The 19,805-nt window shown below is 41.4% G+C and overlaps 1 protein-coding gene across 3 annotated transcripts; it reads right to left on the minus strand.

Moving 5' to 3' along the window:
• Nucleotides 1-929: 929 nt before the first annotated feature.
• On the minus strand, nt 930-19,351 carry per3 (period circadian clock 3). 3 transcript variants are annotated; one of them, XR_013909280.1, is made up of 23 exons: nt 19,193-19,351; nt 12,916-13,343; nt 12,331-12,491; nt 12,106-12,224; nt 11,614-11,812; nt 11,391-11,442; nt 10,508-10,656; nt 10,254-10,332; nt 10,060-10,166; nt 8,329-8,485; nt 8,047-8,155; nt 7,613-7,741; nt 7,378-7,486; nt 7,172-7,283; nt 6,923-7,062; nt 6,639-6,803; nt 6,217-6,468; nt 5,035-5,897; nt 4,741-4,927; nt 4,304-4,490; nt 3,981-4,041; nt 2,672-2,822; nt 2,161-2,588 (listed from the first exon to the last, which is right to left on the minus strand). XR_013909280.1 is itself a non-coding variant. In XM_080301921.1 (22 exons), the coding sequence occupies exons 2-22, from the start codon at nt 13,200-13,202 to the stop codon at nt 2,466-2,468; spliced, it is 3,834 nt and encodes a 1,277-aa protein (XP_080158047.1). In that variant the 5' UTR covers nt 13,203-13,343; nt 19,193-19,351; the 3' UTR covers nt 930-2,465. The 3 variants fall into 3 exon arrangements, 2 of the variants coding, with proteins under 2 accessions (XP_080158047.1, XP_026024132.2); XM_080301921.1 differs by lacking the exon at nt 3,981-4,041 and having other exon boundaries at nt 930-2,588; nt 6,639-6,800; XM_026168347.2 differs by lacking the exon at nt 3,981-4,041 and having other exon boundaries at nt 930-2,588.
• Between the last annotated feature and the right edge of the window lie 454 nt (nt 19,352-19,805).

The following is a 19,805-nucleotide window of genomic DNA, read 5'->3' on the forward strand; positions in this document are numbered from 1 at the left end:
AAAATACAAACCAGCTGGTTAAACAACGCTGTTGTAAATTCTCTGCTGTCACTGCTGCTGTTACTGTGTGAAATCAAAATATTGCATTCAGCCAAGTGGCTCCTGGTACTTACAGGCAGGCGTTTTTATTACAGTTAAAACCACCAAAAATCTGGAAGGTGAAATTTTATTGTTTCCACTCTGTGTGAGAATAGATGTTTACCTCACTTTCTGTTTTTGGGCTTCATCTTCGTTCATCCCACAAGTAGTGCCCATTGTGGAAAAGGAAGTTAGAGAGCAGAAGTTCTTAGCCATTTAAAAACTCCTGGGTTTCTGCTTTCACTTGTCTGAGCAGACCTTGTACCCGGGTTTTATTATTATTATTATTATTGTAATATTCTGATGTTGCTTGCTGTATTTGTATTTGACGGCATCAACTTGATTTCTCTCGTGTGTTGTGCGCCCCCTAGCTTAGTCTGCATTAACTACTACAAAGTAAAATCCCAGCATTACAGTGTCTAAGACATAAAGGAGGACACCATCCTACTTGCAGTACTCTGTGTGAATAACACTCCACTCTTAAAGAAAAAAAGATTGCTGTTACATCTGCTGTGGCTTTTGCTTTTCTCAGTTAGCCATGCTTGATACTAATTTAACTACCTATTGTTGTGTTGTACTGTACTGCTAATCCAGTAAAAATGAAAAACAAAAGACAGACTGTGTGTTGCTGTGTAGTTTCATTTCTAAGCCAGCAGATATGATCTCTCCAGCATTTCCTGCTCTGCCCAGGAGTCTCCTCAAATGACAAAATATCAAATTCAACTTTAAAAATTCAAACATGAAATTTAGGAGGAAGGTCTTCTTTAGTCAAAAAATAAAATAAAATAAAATCCAGGAGCATGAGTTTAATGTTACGTAAAAATTTGACTGACACTCATGTCAAACTGCAATTTAGGTTTTATCTCATTTATTCATTCCTTTGTGTCACAAACAGTCCCTGAATTCAAGACAAATGGCTTTTTATACACTTTGTGAAGTTCATTTTGTGTACATTTCCTATAAAATACATGATACTGTTATATACTTTCAATCTAAAAACGGTAGAAAACCACGTTCTGTCTTGCACTGTTGGACAAGTGTATCGAAAGAAGCAGCTCGCAGTCGGCCAGCACGCACACTTTTACACATCCACAAGCTCACCTGTGATTTAAATTCAGTACAGGAAGAAGAAACGAAACATTCACAGAACTACAAGAGGCTAGTTAGTTCTTCCCGGTCTCCCTTTCATACAAACATGCATCCAATCAGGCAGACAGCTGCAGGGTATAGAAGGAAATTCATTTACTTAGTAAACACAAGATGAGCAGAAATTTGGGGCCACACTGTGTTTGTTTACAATTAAGAGGTAAGCTACAGGTATTACAGGGCGATGACCGGGCAGGATAGGTCGGTGGAGAAAGGACTTGCTACAGGAAGTTTTGAGTAACGGGCTAGATGTGTCTTCTAGCACCAAGTTCAATTTGAAATGATCAAAATGCGGAAAACGGCCCATTCTTATTCCCAGGACATCATACATGCTTGATGGCAATGTAGGGCTAACGCTGAGAACCCAAAAGCACAATCTTTACCTAAACTTCACCAAGAACCTTTTGGTTTCCAAAGCTTTCAAATAGGACACAAACCACAGCCTTCTAAAGCAGATATTATTACTCTGTACAAGTTACACAAAGAACACCTTGTGTTTATGTCCGCATTGCCAGAACGACAGTATATGATACCCTGGGATGAGAACGCTTTGAAGGAAACAAGCCTACGGAACAAGAGTGTAAATTCCAGTAACAACACCATATTCAAATCTAGGTGTCCTAAAACAGAAAAGCAGCAAATGTGTTTTTATCTTAGTGTCCCTCGGTGGGGGGTGAATTAATTTAAAAAAAAAAAAAAAAAAAATCACAATGTCTTAATTATGTCACCGAAGGAGCTGATGTAGTACACATACTGTACATCCTGGACTCAGTGTTACTGGAGAAGAGTTTGACGTATGTTCTGATACTCTGGGCCAGCACCGTCTTCATCTTCCCAGCCAGTCACTCCTGTTCTACAGACCAGGTGTACACACAGTGCTCATGTTTATCCCAGGGCACTTTCCATATATGGTTCATAGATCTGAACAGTCTTAAATACAGCCTAAACCCCCCTCATTAGGGGCTCTATTAACACATAAAAGGAAAAATGTAATATTCATGGTCCAATAAGAACAGCCACATTAAGCAGAGTGAAAGAAAATGCCCATCTCTCGCCGCCTCTGTTCCTTAGGGCCTGGTCCAGCCTCTGCGACCTTTATTAAACATATTAGATTTTACACTAAAGCACAGGGATCCACTCCTTCAGACTGGTCAAAAGAGATGCATGGTGAGAGTTGTTGAGGTTCCTGACAGGGCTGGCACACTGTAAACCTGATGACGGGTGATTTCTGGTCAGAGTTCTCAAGTGTCAACCACGAGTCCGATCGGGTCGTGCTGAGGGCTCTCCAGAAGTGAGGAACTGTCAGGTGCAGCTGGGTGAGTGGGGTGGGACATGCCTGCACCTGAGCTGCAGCTCACACAACCCTGAGAGAGACAGCAACGCATTAAACACACGGTCACAGGAAACGAAAACAAAAATGTTCACAGTGAGTGATTCGTGGCGATACCTGTGTGTCTATTTCCTGTGGGATGGCATGCTGTTTGATCCATGGATGGACTTCAGCCAGCTCCACTCTCTGCTCTTGGCTGAACCAGGGCTGGAGGGGCTGAAGCACTCGAAGCTTCTCCCTGTCCTCCGCCAAAACCTTGTTCTGGTCCCTGCGGGGAGAGAAAGCATGAGATGATAAAGGATGATGAAGAAAAGGTAAAGGGCATGAAGATGAACTGTCTCCCCCATGTGTGACAAAAGTGGTATTGCACAGGGGTGATTCTCACACCTGTGAGGGGCATATTTGTTTGGGTTTCTAAACAGTATGGCACGTCGACACACCTGAAATGTAACCTGGACATAACTTGGCCGCTCCTGTCCAATCAAAATGGGCTTTGAGGGAATGCAAAGAAGTGACCTAAGTTTATCAGAATGGAAACCAACATGATCTTTCTGCTTTTAAAGGTGGATTAAAGAGATACCACTTCCTGCTAAACTGAAGGGATTCAGTGTAGAAAAGGCGGTTCATAGTCTCTGAGGCTGATTCATGCTGCTCTGTGGTATGCTTTTGGTTTATATCTTTTCACCCATTGCTTGTCTTCTTGTTTGTGCTTTTGTAAAAAAGTTAAATAAAAAAGAAAACATGTATAAGGCATAAGAAGTCCATCTAACTGGTATAAATATAAATAAGCACAGTACTGTGAAGACGGCTTTGGTGTTTATTGTACTCCCCGATTAGATAATATCATTACATAATCAAATCAGCAGGTAGCCCTTTTGCTGTACCATTTGGCTTTGAATAAGCGAAGCCATCAGACAAAAAGACTAAATACCTTGCCACATTAAACAAGGTGAGACATTTAGATAAGATGACAGTGTTTGAGAATCATGAAAAGGACTGCTAAAAAGAACAAAAAAAACAACACTTGCACATGTTTTGACTTTATGAGCCTCATAAAAGCCTCACCTTTAACCTTACTGCGCTTACTCAGTCAACTAGTGAGTATAATCCTCACTTTATATTGAAGATAAATGATTTTTAGTACAAAGCACCAGGTTTCAAAGGCCACTGTGAAAGTGTCACGGGGGGGGGGGGGGGGGGGGGGAGCAATGCTGATATACACTGAACAGGCTGACATTATTTCTGTTCATGCTTGCATTAGTTACTTTTGTGCCTCTGTTACTATAAAACAGAACGCATTTGCAATTGTAAATCAAACTTGAGAGCTCGATCGCAAATGGATTACACTGACTTCAAATGTGGCTCTAAAATGTGATTTGTGAATCCTAAAGCTTAGAAACTTGTTTGAAAAGTAGGCGGGACCCACGCTGAAAGAAGTACTCTCTCTCTGTTGGCCAGACTCGATTGGAGGGACAGCTTGGAAATATCTACAGTTTATAAACGAGATGGGTGATGGGTTAAACAAATACACGTTTCTGTTAATCTTTAACTGGATTTACATTTTCATCAGAAAGTCATCTTGCATTTAAAAAAAAAAAAAAAAAAACTGAGCGCGGTGTTCAGAGTTCGCTCTGAAAATGACAAGAAAGACACAAAAGTAATTCCACACACAAATCTGTAATGCCAAAATAGCTTTTCTCAAGAATGCGTTTCCCTTTTATCCATTATTAATTAAGTGTATTGGTGTACCTGGTGTGGATCTGGTATGTCATCATGACACGCTCGGGCGTGTGCTGGATCATGCTCCACAGGGAGTTTTCCGACTGATTCTCGAAGGTGTGTTTGTGCTCTGCCAGGGTCTCCAGACTCTTACGAGCTTTGCGTGACGTGTCCGATGAATCGTTGCTGGCAAAGTATTTACTGCTGTTGCTGCTGCCTGTAACCCAGGGAAAAATTCATTCACATCCTTCCATCCTACTCTTAACTGAAAATGCTGTTCCTCTGTTTTGCATTTGCATGGCATTCTTTTACTTGTTTGCATCATGCAGCAACATTTAGAAGCTTGGTGTACACGGACATTGGAAACTGAAAGTCAAAACTATAACAACTAGACTTATGCTTTACAAATATGGTGCAAAAAAGGCAGTTTTTGCATGAATTGCATGCATGCATATTGCCTTTCTTACCAGTGTGTGAAGTAGAGGTTCCATTGGAGCCAGATCCAGACCCCAGTGAGCCTCCAGACTCCCCTGATCCAGACCCTGAGGCATTGGAGCCAGTCCCTGACCTGGCGTCCTCCTGAAGCAGTAAGTCAAGGAGCTCGCTGGATGTTGACTGGGCATCATGGTTGCCAGACTCTCCTGCGACATCACGCTAATCATAAAAAAGATGGTCAGAAATCAGTCGGCAATTTAGAGTGAGAAAACTATCAGACCTATACTCAACCCATACCTGTTGTAAAAGGTGGTAGATTGACTCACCTCATTGGCATGTTGTTCATGGAGGCTCTCGGCGTGGTTGTGCCCAGTGCTGCTCTGCCCTTCACTCGGTTTGGGCAGTTCTTCCTGCAGCAGATTGAGCTGCAGTGGAGAACTTGAGCGAGAACTAGAGAACAAAGCTGTAGGCCCAGCCGCTTCCTCTTCTTCGCCGACAGATGAACTTGCTCTGGGTGAGCAAAGTAAAAGGCCTGGGGATGTTTGAGAATGGGGACCAGGCTGGGCCTGGAACTGAGGCTGAGGGAAAGGTGCACTGACAGGGGCATACCCTGTCATAGTGATGGGTATTTGGGGAAGTATAGACTGAGCTGACTGTGGATAAATGGATGGGTAACCTGGGGTAAAAGTGGGGTAGTTGGGCAGGATGACAGCCATGACTGGAGCCATGAAAGAAGGGTTGAAGGTCTGTGTTGGAGCTATGGGTTGCAGGTTGTGAAAGTTTTGGGTATTCTGAACATTCTGAATGGTCTCCATTTGGATTTGCTGCATGCCTGGCAGGCTCTGAGTAGGTTGCATTATGTTGAAGTTGTAGCTGAGCTGGTCAGGAGGATGGAGCCCCGTAGGAGCTGCTCCAGGCAGCTGTTGTGTCCTGGGTGATTGCTCCGGGCCGGGCTTCCCCATTACAGGAAAGAATGGCACCTGGACTGGAGATGTTTGGCTGTAGGGTGCTCCCACCTGGGGCTGGGAGGACTCTGAGGAGGGCCATGAGGAGTCAGGGACACGGCGAGCGAGTTCAGGAGGGGAGGCATAGCTGTCTGACGAACCCTGGGGTTTGGGACGCTTGTGTCTTGGCTTCCCTTTTCGAGAACGATTCCAACCTCCGGCACTCAGTGGACGCAGGTAGTCTCCTGCAGTGAATGTATAGAGATCATAGAATCTAATTAAAGTTGCACAAAAATTTGCACCAACAGTCAAAGGAGCTTGCAAAGAAAAGTGTCTGGACTTCTTTAAGTTACTAGTCCACCATTTGACCTTAGAACTGAAGAAGCTTCTCGGATGAGAGGTGAAACGTCTTCAAGTAACTTAAAGAAGTCCAGACGCTTTTCTTTGCAAGCTCCTTTGACTACGATGACCTGGATGACTGAGAACCTTCACAGACACATTTGCACCAACACTTTGTCAGATTTCAAAACATCAGCTGCGTTGCTAAAGAAATATTCAACAAACCTGGGTGGTGGGAGTGAGCAAAAGAGCTGTTGTCCAGCTGCAGATATGAGCTGTAAGGGCTCTGAAGGATGCGATGGCGGAATCGATCTACATATTCTTGCTCCTCCTTCTGGGTGTGAGCTGACAGCACCTCCTTGGTGAGACCAACAAACCTTCTTTCCTCTGCGGCAGGGCTTGGAGCTGGACGGACAGGGGTTGGGGCAGGATCAGCAGGCTCACTGCCCATCGGGGCATCCTCCAGTGCTGTGGCTTCTAACAGAAAAACATAGGGGGGGGGGGGGGGCAGTGTCAAAAGAAAGCACTAAATGTTTCTCTGTGTGCAAAACTCCTGAGAGAATTTTGAAATTTTACCATTAAGAGAGAAAAAAAAAAAGAAGCATCTGAGCAGGTCTCACTCATGATATAAGACTATGTTTATATACCTGACTCAGGCTGTGGCACGTGCACTATGGTACTGCTGTATGAACACTGGCTGGTGACCGAGACAACACTCATGGCTTTAGTAGACATGGTGATGTCTGTAAGAGGTGCCCCGACTACAGCTGGAGTTGGAGGGCTCACTGACACCTCAGTCTCCACCACGACTGCTGAAAAGTGAGAAAAAACAAATGCCAGGAGCAAAACGAGTTTATATGACAGAAACATTGCAGCCTTTCACCCCAAAAGTAACAGAATGCTAAGCCATGTGCTGTGTGTGGGTTTATACCATTTGAAATCTCCTGAGCTGTGTCAGTGGCTCCTGCAGGCTTGTCATCTTCTGAGGTAGAGGATGAGGAAGAAGAGGTTACCAAGGAATGAGATTCACTCTTCCGCTTGAGGGCTGGACCTGTACAGCTCTCTAAATATCTGGTTACACACAAGAAATGTGCGCAAACCAACAGGGAAAGCAGGAGTCAATATTATGACAAGGACTGAGTGCTGCAGAAAAAAAAAAGTCATGTTTATCGCCACACACCTGATGATGTTATCCACACAGTTGATTTGCTGATAGGAGGGAATGTGTGTTTGCTTCCTGCTCACTTTGTGCTCTCTGACCTCAGCATTGGAGGCTGAAGAGGGTAGAGGAGCTGGCAAAATAAACAGCCAACATTTAAAATATCTGCCAATTTTAAAAAACACATTTTAACTGTTTTGTACTCAGTGGATGTGAAACTGCGATACCTGTGACACGTTTTCCAAGGAAAGCAATTTTGTGGTTGGAATCCAGATAAGCCTGCTGGCCCCAACTCTTCACTCTGTTTACATCAGCACAGATCTGCTGTAAAGTCATCTGGAACACACAAACAGACGAACACAGCACCCCCCAAAAAAGTGCATGAGTAACCATGGCAATAGATAGTTAGGCAACTGGGTGACATGTGAATTCCTGGATGATGACCTCACTGTGATGTCTTACCGGTTCCCGGTGTGAGTCCTCCCATACGTTGCCATTGCTGTCACTTGAAGATGCAATGCTGATGTAGTGCTCGTGAGAGCCGTTGCTGCCTAAACTACCGTAACCACTGGAGCCATTGTTGTGAACGGGCTGTAAAGAAGAGACACAAGGAAGAACAGATTAATGCTGCTGTTTAACAGATATTAATGCTTCTTTTTTTCAGCCTGTGTACAGCAACCAAAAAGCAAAAACCACACATACTACAACTCCAACCCATTTAGTATGAATCATTTTTTTATTTTTTCCCTTTTTCTGACAGGACTGAAACATGATCAGCTTTTATATGTTATTACGCTGATACCAGCATGATACCAGCACCTTTGTTGCATTACAGCAACAAAGGATTTAAAGTGAGTGCTTTCTGGAATTCATTTATTCAGCAACGACATATTCACCTGTAGGAAAAGCTTATAGATCTTTGCCTGAAGATCTTTTATTTCCTCGTGAGTTACTGGAACAAACTCCTTTGCTTTAGCAGCAAACACATCCTCATTCAGAGGACTCCTGTAGGCAAAGGCAGTAAACAGAGTGATGTTATCTTTGTTACTGCGTCATTCATGTAATCGCACACCATTTTCACAGAAACCCAGGGGGATTACACAACAGACACCAAACTCTACACCTCAGCACACATTTTTGTCGTCTTGGGGTTTAGATTTTATGCTTATGGAACTTACGTCCTGACTTTGTGGCGCCCGATGATGAAGGCCACCTTCCGGCTCCATGGGTTGATGAAGCTGGACCAGCTGGTATCCAAGGTGATGTAGTCTCCATTCTGACAGTGCAGACGCACGGGAGAATGTTCAAATGGAGGCTGGCCCGCATGCTTCAAGACTAAGCAAGGCATGAAGAATAAATAAATAAATAAATAAATAAAATGTATGACAAAAATACAGTCACGGTAAAAAGAAATTACTGTCAATTCTAAAGATTTGTATTAGGACATAATAATAAAAATATTATGATATTTAAACTGTTTCACTATTTATTTAGTACTAAAATAAGCCAAAACGCTGAAGCGGTGTGTTAAAAACTAAATATATCCCATGATTCAATAGCTTTTAGAGCCACCTTTAGCAGCAATAACTTGAAGTAATAATTTTCTGTATGATGTCAGAAACTTTATCGGTCTCTCAAATCATTGTGAAGGAATTCTGACCCACTCCTCTTTCCAGTGTTGCTTCACTTCATTGAGGTTTGTGGTATTTGTTTATGTATAACTCTTAACCAAGGGAAAGCATTTCAGTCAGGTTGAGGTCTGGACAATTGCAACACACTGATTCTTTTCTTTTTCAGACAGGCTGTTGTAGTTATTCTGCTTACACGTGCCCTCACAAATGACTGTAGAATACATTGCAGTCCATTAACTCCTCTGCATACCGAAGTGTCCAGGTCCTGTGGCTGCAACACAAGCTTAAGTGATCACCCCCACCCGGCCCCATTACCGTGCTTTACAGTTTGTATGAGGCGTTTGTGCTGATATGCTCTGTTGATGCCATCCAAACATGGCGTTGTGCATTATGGCCAAACACCTCAATTTTTGGTCTCATTTGTCCCACGGAGTCCTGTGGTTTGTTCTATTCTTCAAACCTAAACTGTGCTACGTTGTTCTTTTTAGAGGGAAGAAGCATTCTCCTGGCAACCCAACTAAACAAGCCATACTTGTTCAGTCTTTTTCTAATTGTCCTGTCATGAACTTTAACATTTAAAATGCTAACTGAGGCCTGTGGAGTCTGGGAAGTTCACTCCTGGAAAGACTGGCAAATGTTTGGAATGTTTTCCACTTGAATGTGAATAGTATTTCACACTGCAGAATGATGGAATTCCAATTGCTTGGAAAAAGGCTAATAATCCTTCTTTAAGATCACTGCTGATGTCATTTCTCCTCTGCATCATGTTAACAGATATGTTAACACTCCAGACCACCAAACTGCCCAAATGTCTGCTTTCATAGAGGTGCTCACATTTGCGTCAAGAGCAGCACCCTGGTTTCTACTTATTCTCTCAACTACAGTACTATGGAAGAAGTAAGAGCACTTAGTTTTTCAAACACTGCTTTTGCATTTTTCCCTAATTTTTGTTAATTATGACATAGTGTATTATTTAACTTGCTGTTGATCACCTCAGGTTGATCTTTGTCTAATTAATTAATTATTTTTTATTGTGTGATGAAAGGTAAAATCTTATAATTTCAAAGCGTGTGTAAATGCTTAGGATAAACACCTTGCTTTGGTTGATTAATTTACTACTACTACTAGCTATTTTATTATTTGTCTGGCATTTTGTACAGTATAATGAAAAAGAGAATATCTATCTATTTAAATATACAATTTGAGTCAGCTCATTGAAATGCAGAGTTTTCTTATCAGCAGACTAAACTTTTGCACTCATCCTCCCCACAAACTCACCTTTCCGGTGCATGGCTAGCATGAGGGGGCGGTCCTCTGGGTGAATGCAAGTCAGCAACGACGTGCCTATCAGATCCTGAGGAAGGTATCCAAGCAAAGGCACGGCCCTGTGAACAGTCAGCATAAAAATCAGCTCTTTTCATACACTGCCATTAATTTTCAAAGCTTGGGACTGGAAATTTGTGTGTATTGACCTGTCATCAACTTCCAGAAACACACAACCAGGGGAGTGTGTTGTGGTAAAGATGCGCTTGTCCATGGGAATCCGAGGTGCTGCATACACAAATCATATAAACACCAGTGCAAAACATGAATAAACAGTGGTTATAAGTTCATCAGAAATACCAGAAGAGTTTCTCAGAAAGTGTTTGGGGTTATTATAGATAAAATTGCATTGACCTATCAGAGCATCAAAGCTGCATGTTAAAAGACAAACACGGTATCATACCTTCATATCCAGAGATGATGCGTTCAGCCAGTGCCAGGCAGCACGGCTCCTCCTCCTCCCCACTGCCCCCAGATCCCTGCACCTTCAGCTGGTAGGGTGTTATCCGAAATGGGTTGTAACGCATCTCACCCTCACGATCCTTCCCACCCCTAAAACACACAAGACACAAAAATCATATCCGAATTTATTGTGATCAAAGATGAAAACAGGAAACGTTACCTGCACCAGTTTCAAACCCTAAAATAAAGATCTAATGAAAAATGAAAACAATTACTTCAAATTTCAGTGATATCTATTGGTACAAGTTGATGACAGCTAATTTAATTCTTGTAAGAATGTGTGAAATGAATATTTTCTATGGCTATGGAGGTACTTTCAGTCACAAGAGCTGATGGATAATCATGTTTGATTTGGCACACATTTTACACCAGAAGCCCCTCCTAACACAACCCTCATATTTATCCAGGCGTGTGTCTCCTCCTGGTCTCAGACTGGGAATCTTTTGCACATAAAATGAATGTGTTAACCACTACACCATGGACCGAGCACAGTTTCTACAGACACATTCATTAAAAAGCATGTATTGATGGAATTCCTTATAGAGGAAGAGTTGACAATCAGAACGAAACTTCATTACACCCTGCAGGAAATTTTGTAACAGTCGCACAAGCTTGTAGACGTTACACAATTCTAATAATAAAAAAACAACAATCATAATTTAAAAACCCTGAAATTACTGCAGTTTATAGTCTGGATACACAAGGGCAACATCAGATGTAGGGTTTAATGGAATTTAGCTCATATATTTTATTAAATGTGCATTTAAAAAAAAAAATTATTGTTTAAGGAATTAAGGGATATGTAGAAAAAAAAAAGTACTGACCTGATTCGGCAGAAGAAGGACTTGACCTGGGCACAATCAAACAAAACGCCGGCTACAGAGAAAAAGAAGCGAGAGAAGTCAGTTAGCCATATTCTCTTTCATTATTTCTGTTAGATACCCACTGAGACACTAGCATGTGCAAACTAACTTAAAAAACAAAACTGTGCCGTCCCTGTGCCGTATTTTATTTATTTAATCTAAATAAATAAATAAAATACAGCACCTGTGTGCGAGTTGCTCCAAGGTGGCAAATGGGGTTGCGCAGTGTGTGAATAGAAGACGTTGACATCTTGGTGGAAGAGCAGCTCCACAAATTTGGCGGACTCCAGAAACTTCCTCTTGCAGCACAGGATGCTGGGAGCCTGCTCAGACGCGTAGAGGACGCGGCCGCTGGCCAGGGAGAAAACCACCACGAAGGAATCCTACAAACAGGTAAAGAGATGTACGCACCCAGAAGAACATGCACAAGCAAGCAAAGTCACAGACACACACAAAAGCAATAAACACACATACACTCACACACCCGCTCAGGAGTGAGGCAAAATAAATGTACATATGCATGTGTATTTGCATCTTTAAGACTGCCTCAAAACAGGATTTCAGAACAGCTCTAAACAAATGCTTAGTGGGTCCTATGACATCTTCAGTGATGCATTAAAAAAGGGACAATAACATCAGAACCTGTGACCTGTGCATCTAAGTTTGATGTGCATACCGTATTTTTAAGGGTGTGTTCTGAGGTGACTCTCTCCAGCTCTTCCAGGGTGCAAACAGTGGCATTTCTCCGCTCGTCCTGCCCATTTTGCATGAGCAGTTTATAGTATTCACTATTAGCTACAGGTGACAAACCAAGGCACAAAAACAGTATCAGTATTTGGAGAAAAATAAATAGTGTTTTCTTAAGATTCTACATGGACTCTTCTGTATTTAGTCAGGTTACCTTGCACTTGTTTGACACAGTTGAGCGCGTAATGTAAGGCCTCCACAGTGCTGGCTTTGCTGCGGCTGCGTTTGTCTGATGGAAGCCTCTTTTTCATCTCAGCCACTGCATTCATCACCTCTCTGTGGTCCTGCCCTTTGCCAGCCTCTGCATGCTCGCTGCTACATATGCACAGAAACAGCATAAAAAGATAAGTATTTCTCACAGTTACTTAAGTAGTTAAGATTCACTCTGTCTGACATAGTTAGCATTTTTGTCACCATTATACCATGAATAGATCATAGCACAGACGCAGAACTTCAGGATCAGCTGGTAAAAAGCATCTTCCCAGTTTATTTTGGGAAACTCTGGCTTGTTTTCTTCTATGCCAAAATTCTTGCAATGCTGCAAGAAAGTTAAAACCCTGGCTGTTGTCACAGTGTGTTGTACTCCATTTGTCAGAGCCACATGCTAACAGTGTAGCAATAGTAATAGATAAAAAGCTCTCACATGGTGTTGTGGATCTTTGCAGAAATTAGGGTCAGAAAGGCACCATAGAAAGTCCCCAAAAAAGGCTAAATGGTGAGAGCACATGGAGTTAAATACCTCTTAGCTGAAACTGAGGTGGATCCCGAAGCACTTCCAGGGCTGTGATTGGTTGATGAACACAGGTCGTGTGAACCACTCGCCATTTCTTCATCTTCCTGTCCCACCTCTCCACCTGAAACTCCACTTTCTTCACCCCCGAGGTGCTTGGACGTTTCCCTGCCGTTCTGCTTCCCGGACAACTCCTGCTCCACCTCTCCACCGTTCGCTGTGGCTGACAGCAATGCAGGCTCCTCGCCATGTAGTCCGCTGTCACCTCCTGGCATCACCACACTTTGGTCACACATCAATTATTTTTCTTTCCAGTTACAATAGTCGGTAAGGGTCTTCATATGTTCAACCAAAGGGAATGGGTTCCATGTGGTAACAATGAACTGACTTTCATTCAGTCAGTGCTGAATGTTGGATGAAGTGGTCTGTTTTTTCCACTGCAAACAGAAGAAAATAAACAAAAAGCCTGAGTTTAGTTATTATTGCATAGAAGGTATATGGAACAAATTTCCCACGTGTGGGACTAATCAAGTTTTATGTTATGCCAGAGGCAAGATTTAGGAAAATCAGTACAGGTAGTAGGGCTCTGCGATATGACCAAAATCTCATATCCCGATATAAGAATTCTATCGTCCCGATAACGATATATAAATCACAAAAATGTAACATTTTCTGTAAATTCTGTGAATCTCGGGCGGCTCATCTTGCGGGAAGTGTTTCCAGCTGCGCATCATGTAGCTGGAGTCGAGTGTTTTAAGCGATGCATGAAACTATACTCTTTTTTACTTCTCATCAGTAAATAATCTGCTCTTTCACGTGATTCAGTTTATTTTGAAAAGTCTCAACAGGATCTTGAGCTTTATTGTGAAAGGTTTATGTGGAACATAAACAAGCGGACACGCGATGCTGTTACCGTCATTGTTGCTAACCACAACGCATAAAAACAGGCTCTTGTCCGTCCGTAGTGTGGTTATATAAAATATAAGAGAAAGAGAGAACTTTACGAAATTAATATACCCACTACAGTGACCATCAAAACGATGAAAAAATATTGCCGTAAACAGTTTATTTTGCGACACCACGAAACAAACAATAGCGTAAAATGAAATGATAGACGTTTTTATATTGTCATCCGATATATATCGTTATATCGAACAGCCCTAACAGGTAGTACAACAGAAACACTGAACTCTATGAAAGCAGCTGTCTCTCAGTTAGGACTGGGCTATATCATACCGTTCACGGTAATACCGGTGTAATGTTGAGCAACGATAAGAAAATGAAATATCGTGATAGAATATGGGTAAAACGCGCATGCGCAGTGCCTTCGTTTACATACGCACATGGCGGTGACGCAGAATGAGAAGAGCGAAAGTGGATCGTTAACTGAAACAGATGAACCAGAATTGGTTTGTAAAAATGCTGGAACTTCAATGGTGTGGAACTGGTTTGGCTTTCATCTAGGGCTGCTCGATTATGGCAAAAATGATAATCACGATTATTTTCACTGAAATTGAGATCACGATTATTTGACGATATTTATTTAACCCTTTAAGACCTACTATAGAACCAAGTCCACCAGAGCTTATATTATTTTTTTTACATGCTGTAGTGCCATTTGTGGGAGCATTTCAAGTTGCTATACATCAATACAACTGTTATAGCCCATATTTTAATATATGTATGCATTAAGTCCATAGTAATTACATAAATTGCAAAAAAGTGCAATAAACTACAAAAAAAAAATTGAAAATCACTTTTGTTTTGTTTACATATATTTCTACTTGGAGAAATTTAAGAGGTTTATCCCTCAAAACTTTAAATACAATAAAGTTGCAAAAAATAGTTTCCCACCACAGGAAATTTATTTTGAGTGTCTTCATAGTTTTATTTTGGAGATACAGCAATTTTTATATACTGCAGGAAAAACAAAAAACAATCCTATGATGCAAATTTGCAAAGAAAACAGCAGGTGCATCATTTTACTGTGGGAAGTGTTACGAACAGCTGATAGGAACGGCAAAGCGTGTTTCTGGAATATTATGTTTTTGTTCCTCCAAGCGCTTTTTATGCAATTTTTGCAAAGCTATATGTGGAACGAAACCGTGACCGAGGACAAGCTGATGGCATCAGATGTAAGTACAACTCCTCCGGTTTCATATGCAAAACAAATTATTGCGCTAGCTTACACGGTTCAGGTTCTACAGGGATTTAAAAATAGTTACGCAAAACGGAGCGTGCAGCTCTGACCGGCTTTAAAGGGTTAACAATGACTTTAAAATAATAATATAAAATGGTGTGCAACACCACTGAAGTTTTTTTTTTTTTTAAACTCTCTTTTCAACCAACGGCAGTCACTCTCCAAATAACTTCTGCTTAGCTTTCCGGGCTTCCCTCGGGTCCTCTTAATCAGCGGTCTCCACCCTTTTTTGCGCCACGGACCGGTTTATGCCCGACAATATTTTCACGGACCGGCCTTTAAGGTGTCGCGGATAAACGAGGGAGGGGCTAATAATCGGCTCAGTCATTTTTAATGATCGTTGAAAGCCCAGATCGTAATCGTGATTTAAATTCGATTAATTGAGCAGCCCTACTTTCATCCGTCAGATACACAACAAAGCACTATTTTTGGTAGCGCATGCTAGCGGGCCATCGTTATTACCGTGTTTTTTGGAAAACACGGCACACTTAATCCTTTGATTTTTCTGAAAATCGACAGTGCCCCTTATAATCCCGTGTTCCTTATGTATGAATTCCGGTTGTGTATACTGACCTCTAATTGATTTTATGTGGTACATGGTGCTCGAATATCTGTCAAATGTTTCAGTACGACTTTGCTAAGCTACGAACCCGCACCGCTTGATGGATTGTCGGAGCATTACGGCTATCGTAGGCAGGCGCCTCGCGGAGTGATACGTACTGTGCTTCAAGATAATATTACCGTACTGAGTGTGTGTATAACCTCTTTTTAAGTTTTGTGGATATGGTTATGCTCAGGATATGTCAGCCAATTTCCACTGGAAATGCCTTTTGGTTAAACTGTCAGCAAGAAATTTGCATTTGCACTGTTAATTTTTTATATAACCTTAATGCACTTAAAAAAGCTGCTTGTTTAAGTGAAAATACATTAATGGTTTTTTTTTTTTTTGCACTAATAAAGTTGAGGAGTTTTAAAGCATTTTGTCTAGTGTCAATTATATCGTCAGTTATATCGTTATCGCAAATTTTCAAATGTATATCGTGATAAATATTTTTGGTCTACTCTCAGTCGTGTAGACTCTCAATAAACACATCCATCGATGTCTCATCAGGCAAGACGTGATAGCATTTTTACCAAACTAAAATAAACGCCATATATATATATTCCAAGTTCACTTAGTTTTTTATTTTAAAAAGTCTTGTTGTTATTTTCTTTTTGGTACATGTTTTTTTTCCCACATCTAGTTTCAGTTTGTAGCTTAGTTTAAGTAAACTGTAGTAAACTTAATCTCATTTATGAGGAGCCAACTCTAAAACTGTATTTTACACCTTACAAATTGAAAACATTCATGTTTAAACAGCGAAACTAAGGCGTTATTGTTGCAGATCTCAGCTGGCTTGGTCTCTGACCACCAATGACACTGAGGATCCTGTTCTTGCATTACGCCCACAAACACGTCCTTGTGTTAGTATTTCATTTCAGATTTAGCCAGAAAACATATTTTTTAATAAAGTGTTGTGCAGTGACAGATCTTTTCTCTTACATTTTTCAACAGCACTTCTTGTTAAAGTGTGACTTTTTGGAAAAACTTTAACACTTCTGTAGGTCATCATTAAGTCAACCTACCTAATAAGCAACTGCTCATACCCCTACAGACAGATCATGCATGACACCTTAAAGGCCAATGCGACCTGGAAGCAGATAATCTTCAGCATGGAAAAAAATCACGGTTGGTAATCATGAAAGTTGGGAATCTTGCCAGTGAACTTTTTCTCAAATAAGTGGCAAAATGTATTTCCAAAGATATTAACAGCATATGCAGAGAATCATCCCCAGTTGGAATCCCCATCCACCTCACATTCAATTCCTCTGCTTGTAGGATCATCCAATCATAAGCAAGTTGCTTTAAAGGGAGGGTTTCCTCCAATGAGAGGTAAAACAGCATGAGTCAAGGAGAATAAACTGAGGGCCTGAGGATTATGGTGAATTACAAATTTTAGAAAGCTACTACAAGCCTACAGTCCTAGAATAAAAAATATAGAGCTAGAAATATATTCACATGTCCACTTTAAACTTGGGGCATGGGTGATGTGCCAAAGGCTTTAAAATTGGAAGCAAACACTTGTCTTCTTTTGAAAGTACGAGCATGTTATTGCCAAACATAAACAAGTAAAAAATGTTCTGTGCAAATGTGAACAAACACAATCTGCCATGTTATTTAATACTACTCAGCTGTCTGGCCATAAAACTGACTCACTGCTTTCTGACTCTCTCCCAGCATCTGCGATTTATGCACATCTCATCCATCAATACTGCCAAGACCAGGTAAGGCTCTGCCAGATATAATAATGTGATACTGGGTTACATAATAGCTGTTACTAATTATGCATTTACATTTTTTGCAATCCCTGCAAACGCAGGTTTTTTAAAAAAATATTTTCATCAGAGTCATCAGAGGAAATCGCTTGTCTTCCAGCCATCTTGGGCGAGTTTTTTTCTCTATGGTATTGGTATAATTAAACAAACTCCAGCTGCCACCACATCCATATGGCACTGTGACCAGACACTGAGAATAAAGACAGAGGGACAGAAACTGAGAAGCAAAAGCAGGAGGGAGTGAAAGTACCCTGCATCATTCATCAGGTCTTCATAGGAGGATTACATAACTGATTTGCTCAATTCAGAATGCATAAAACATTATGCTATTGAGATATTATACATGTACTGACGTGCACAACACAACGTGTGATTGTTGTTGCATACATAGGATGCTGTGGTCCTTTCTCACTTATGCAGCACAACAACACACTTGACCTAGGCTGTTGCTCTGTACTTGAACCTGCATGCACACTGCAACACAGCTCAACACCATCACAGACTGCTTCCAGAAGTCACCTAAAAAGCTAAGATAAGCTATTGCACAAGCAAAACTGAAAGTCAACATTATTACCTGTTTTACAGGCTTTTTTTTTTAATTTATTGTTAACGTTCAGCAGAAGCCTACAACTTACTCCCCCTCACCATATGAACCCAGTGACCCAAGTAAGTCCAGAGGCCACCTCACAATGCTTTGAAGGAGTGACAGCAACTCCACTCCGGTGGAAGCTATAGCACCACACCTGACTTGCCACTGGGCAGCTTCTAGTTTCAGTGAAGTCCCCTACCCAGAGTTATTACATAGCGCTTTATCTATCAAGACCTCTCATATACATTTTTAAAATTTCTATTTTATTTTTATTTAGTTCTTTTTCAATTAATTCCCATTAGTTTATTTTCAGTTTGTTTGGGTTTTTTGTGTGCCAGGTTTAGCTGGGTTGCTGTAATATACTGGGTATTTATCAGGGGCAATATCCGCAGTGTGTATAAAACCTGCACTGTCTATGGAAGTATCAGAAAGGTTCAGACAGTAAAATACAAACACAGCATTTAGTGAGGGCAATTAACTCCCACTCATGTAATCATGCCAATCTCAATAATCATATGCACCCATGCCTCATCATGCCTGCTGTGTAAGCACATCTGGACAAAGCGACAAAGCTAAAACTTAATGTAGTTTAGTGTTAAGACCTTTTAACCGCCGTGAGAGTTCGGGTTGCTTGGTGAAAACAGCGCCCCCTACAGTAACTGGATACGAAGGTCGCAATAACGCAATAAACTGATAGCCTGTTAGCTACTGTATTAGCAAGTATAATAGGTTGCTTTTTAAGTAATGCACCGTATGCAAATCTGAGCAACAAAAGCTTTAGTTTGTTACCAACTTGCCAGCCAACACAGCGCAACCCGTGAGCTCCAGCCCCCTGACTTACGGCAGACGTTATACAGCTAACATGAGCAACACACACTGCTTACACCACTGCTTACAGTCAAGTCAGCATTCACTCCTTGGAGAAGCAAAAAGCCCAAACCACAATAATACACATTCGCAACGACTTCACAGCACACAAAAAAGGCAATGATTCAATTTCACATGTTTACATCCACTGTTGTCTCTAGCTGAAGCCGTGCGTCAGGTGGTTAGCTAGTTTATCGAGAAAGCTAACTCACCAATTACGCCCCCAATTTTTCGTCTTTTGGTGGAATATTTACCTTTCCCGCTCCACGCGTGTCTTGGCTCAAGATTAAAAAGTTACGAGTCTCCTTAATTGATCACCGGACCGCATCAGAAAGTATTTTGTTTCAGTTATATCTCAGTCACGTAGCTACGTCGTCATCCATCCCAGAGCGGTGGACACATTTGTGCAACGTGAGCCCGGCATAGCATAACCACGCCCATTAAGCGATGATTGGGCAGGTGGGTTTTACATTTATTATTGGATTGGATAGCAAACCAGATGTAGGCGTGTCTGCCGCGGCATGTCTGTTGGGTGGCTTGCTGGCGATTCACGTGGATTCCCATGTTACGCAACCGAGAAACAACAAGCCTGAAGCACACTGTGCGAGCGATGACACTACCAGCCCGCTGCGTCCCCGCCCCTACCGCTAAATGAATGAACAGAGTCGTTGCATGGTCCAGCTGCTGCAGTGCACGTAGCAGGGAGTTTGGACATTTGACTTCTTTTTGTTTGGTTAAATTGTTGTCAGTTATTGAACATCATCTTAGTAAAGTCTCTTAAGTAAAAAAAATAAAAATTACAAGAAAATGGGAGCTATCAGTAATTTTAATAGATTTTGTCATTAAGCAAATGAAAAGGAAGGCAAA

This window comes from Astatotilapia calliptera, chromosome 5 (assembly GCF_964374335.1).
Source record: "Astatotilapia calliptera chromosome 5, fAstCal68.1, whole genome shotgun sequence".
Taxonomy (NCBI): Eukaryota; Metazoa; Chordata; class Actinopteri; order Cichliformes; family Cichlidae; genus Astatotilapia; species Astatotilapia calliptera.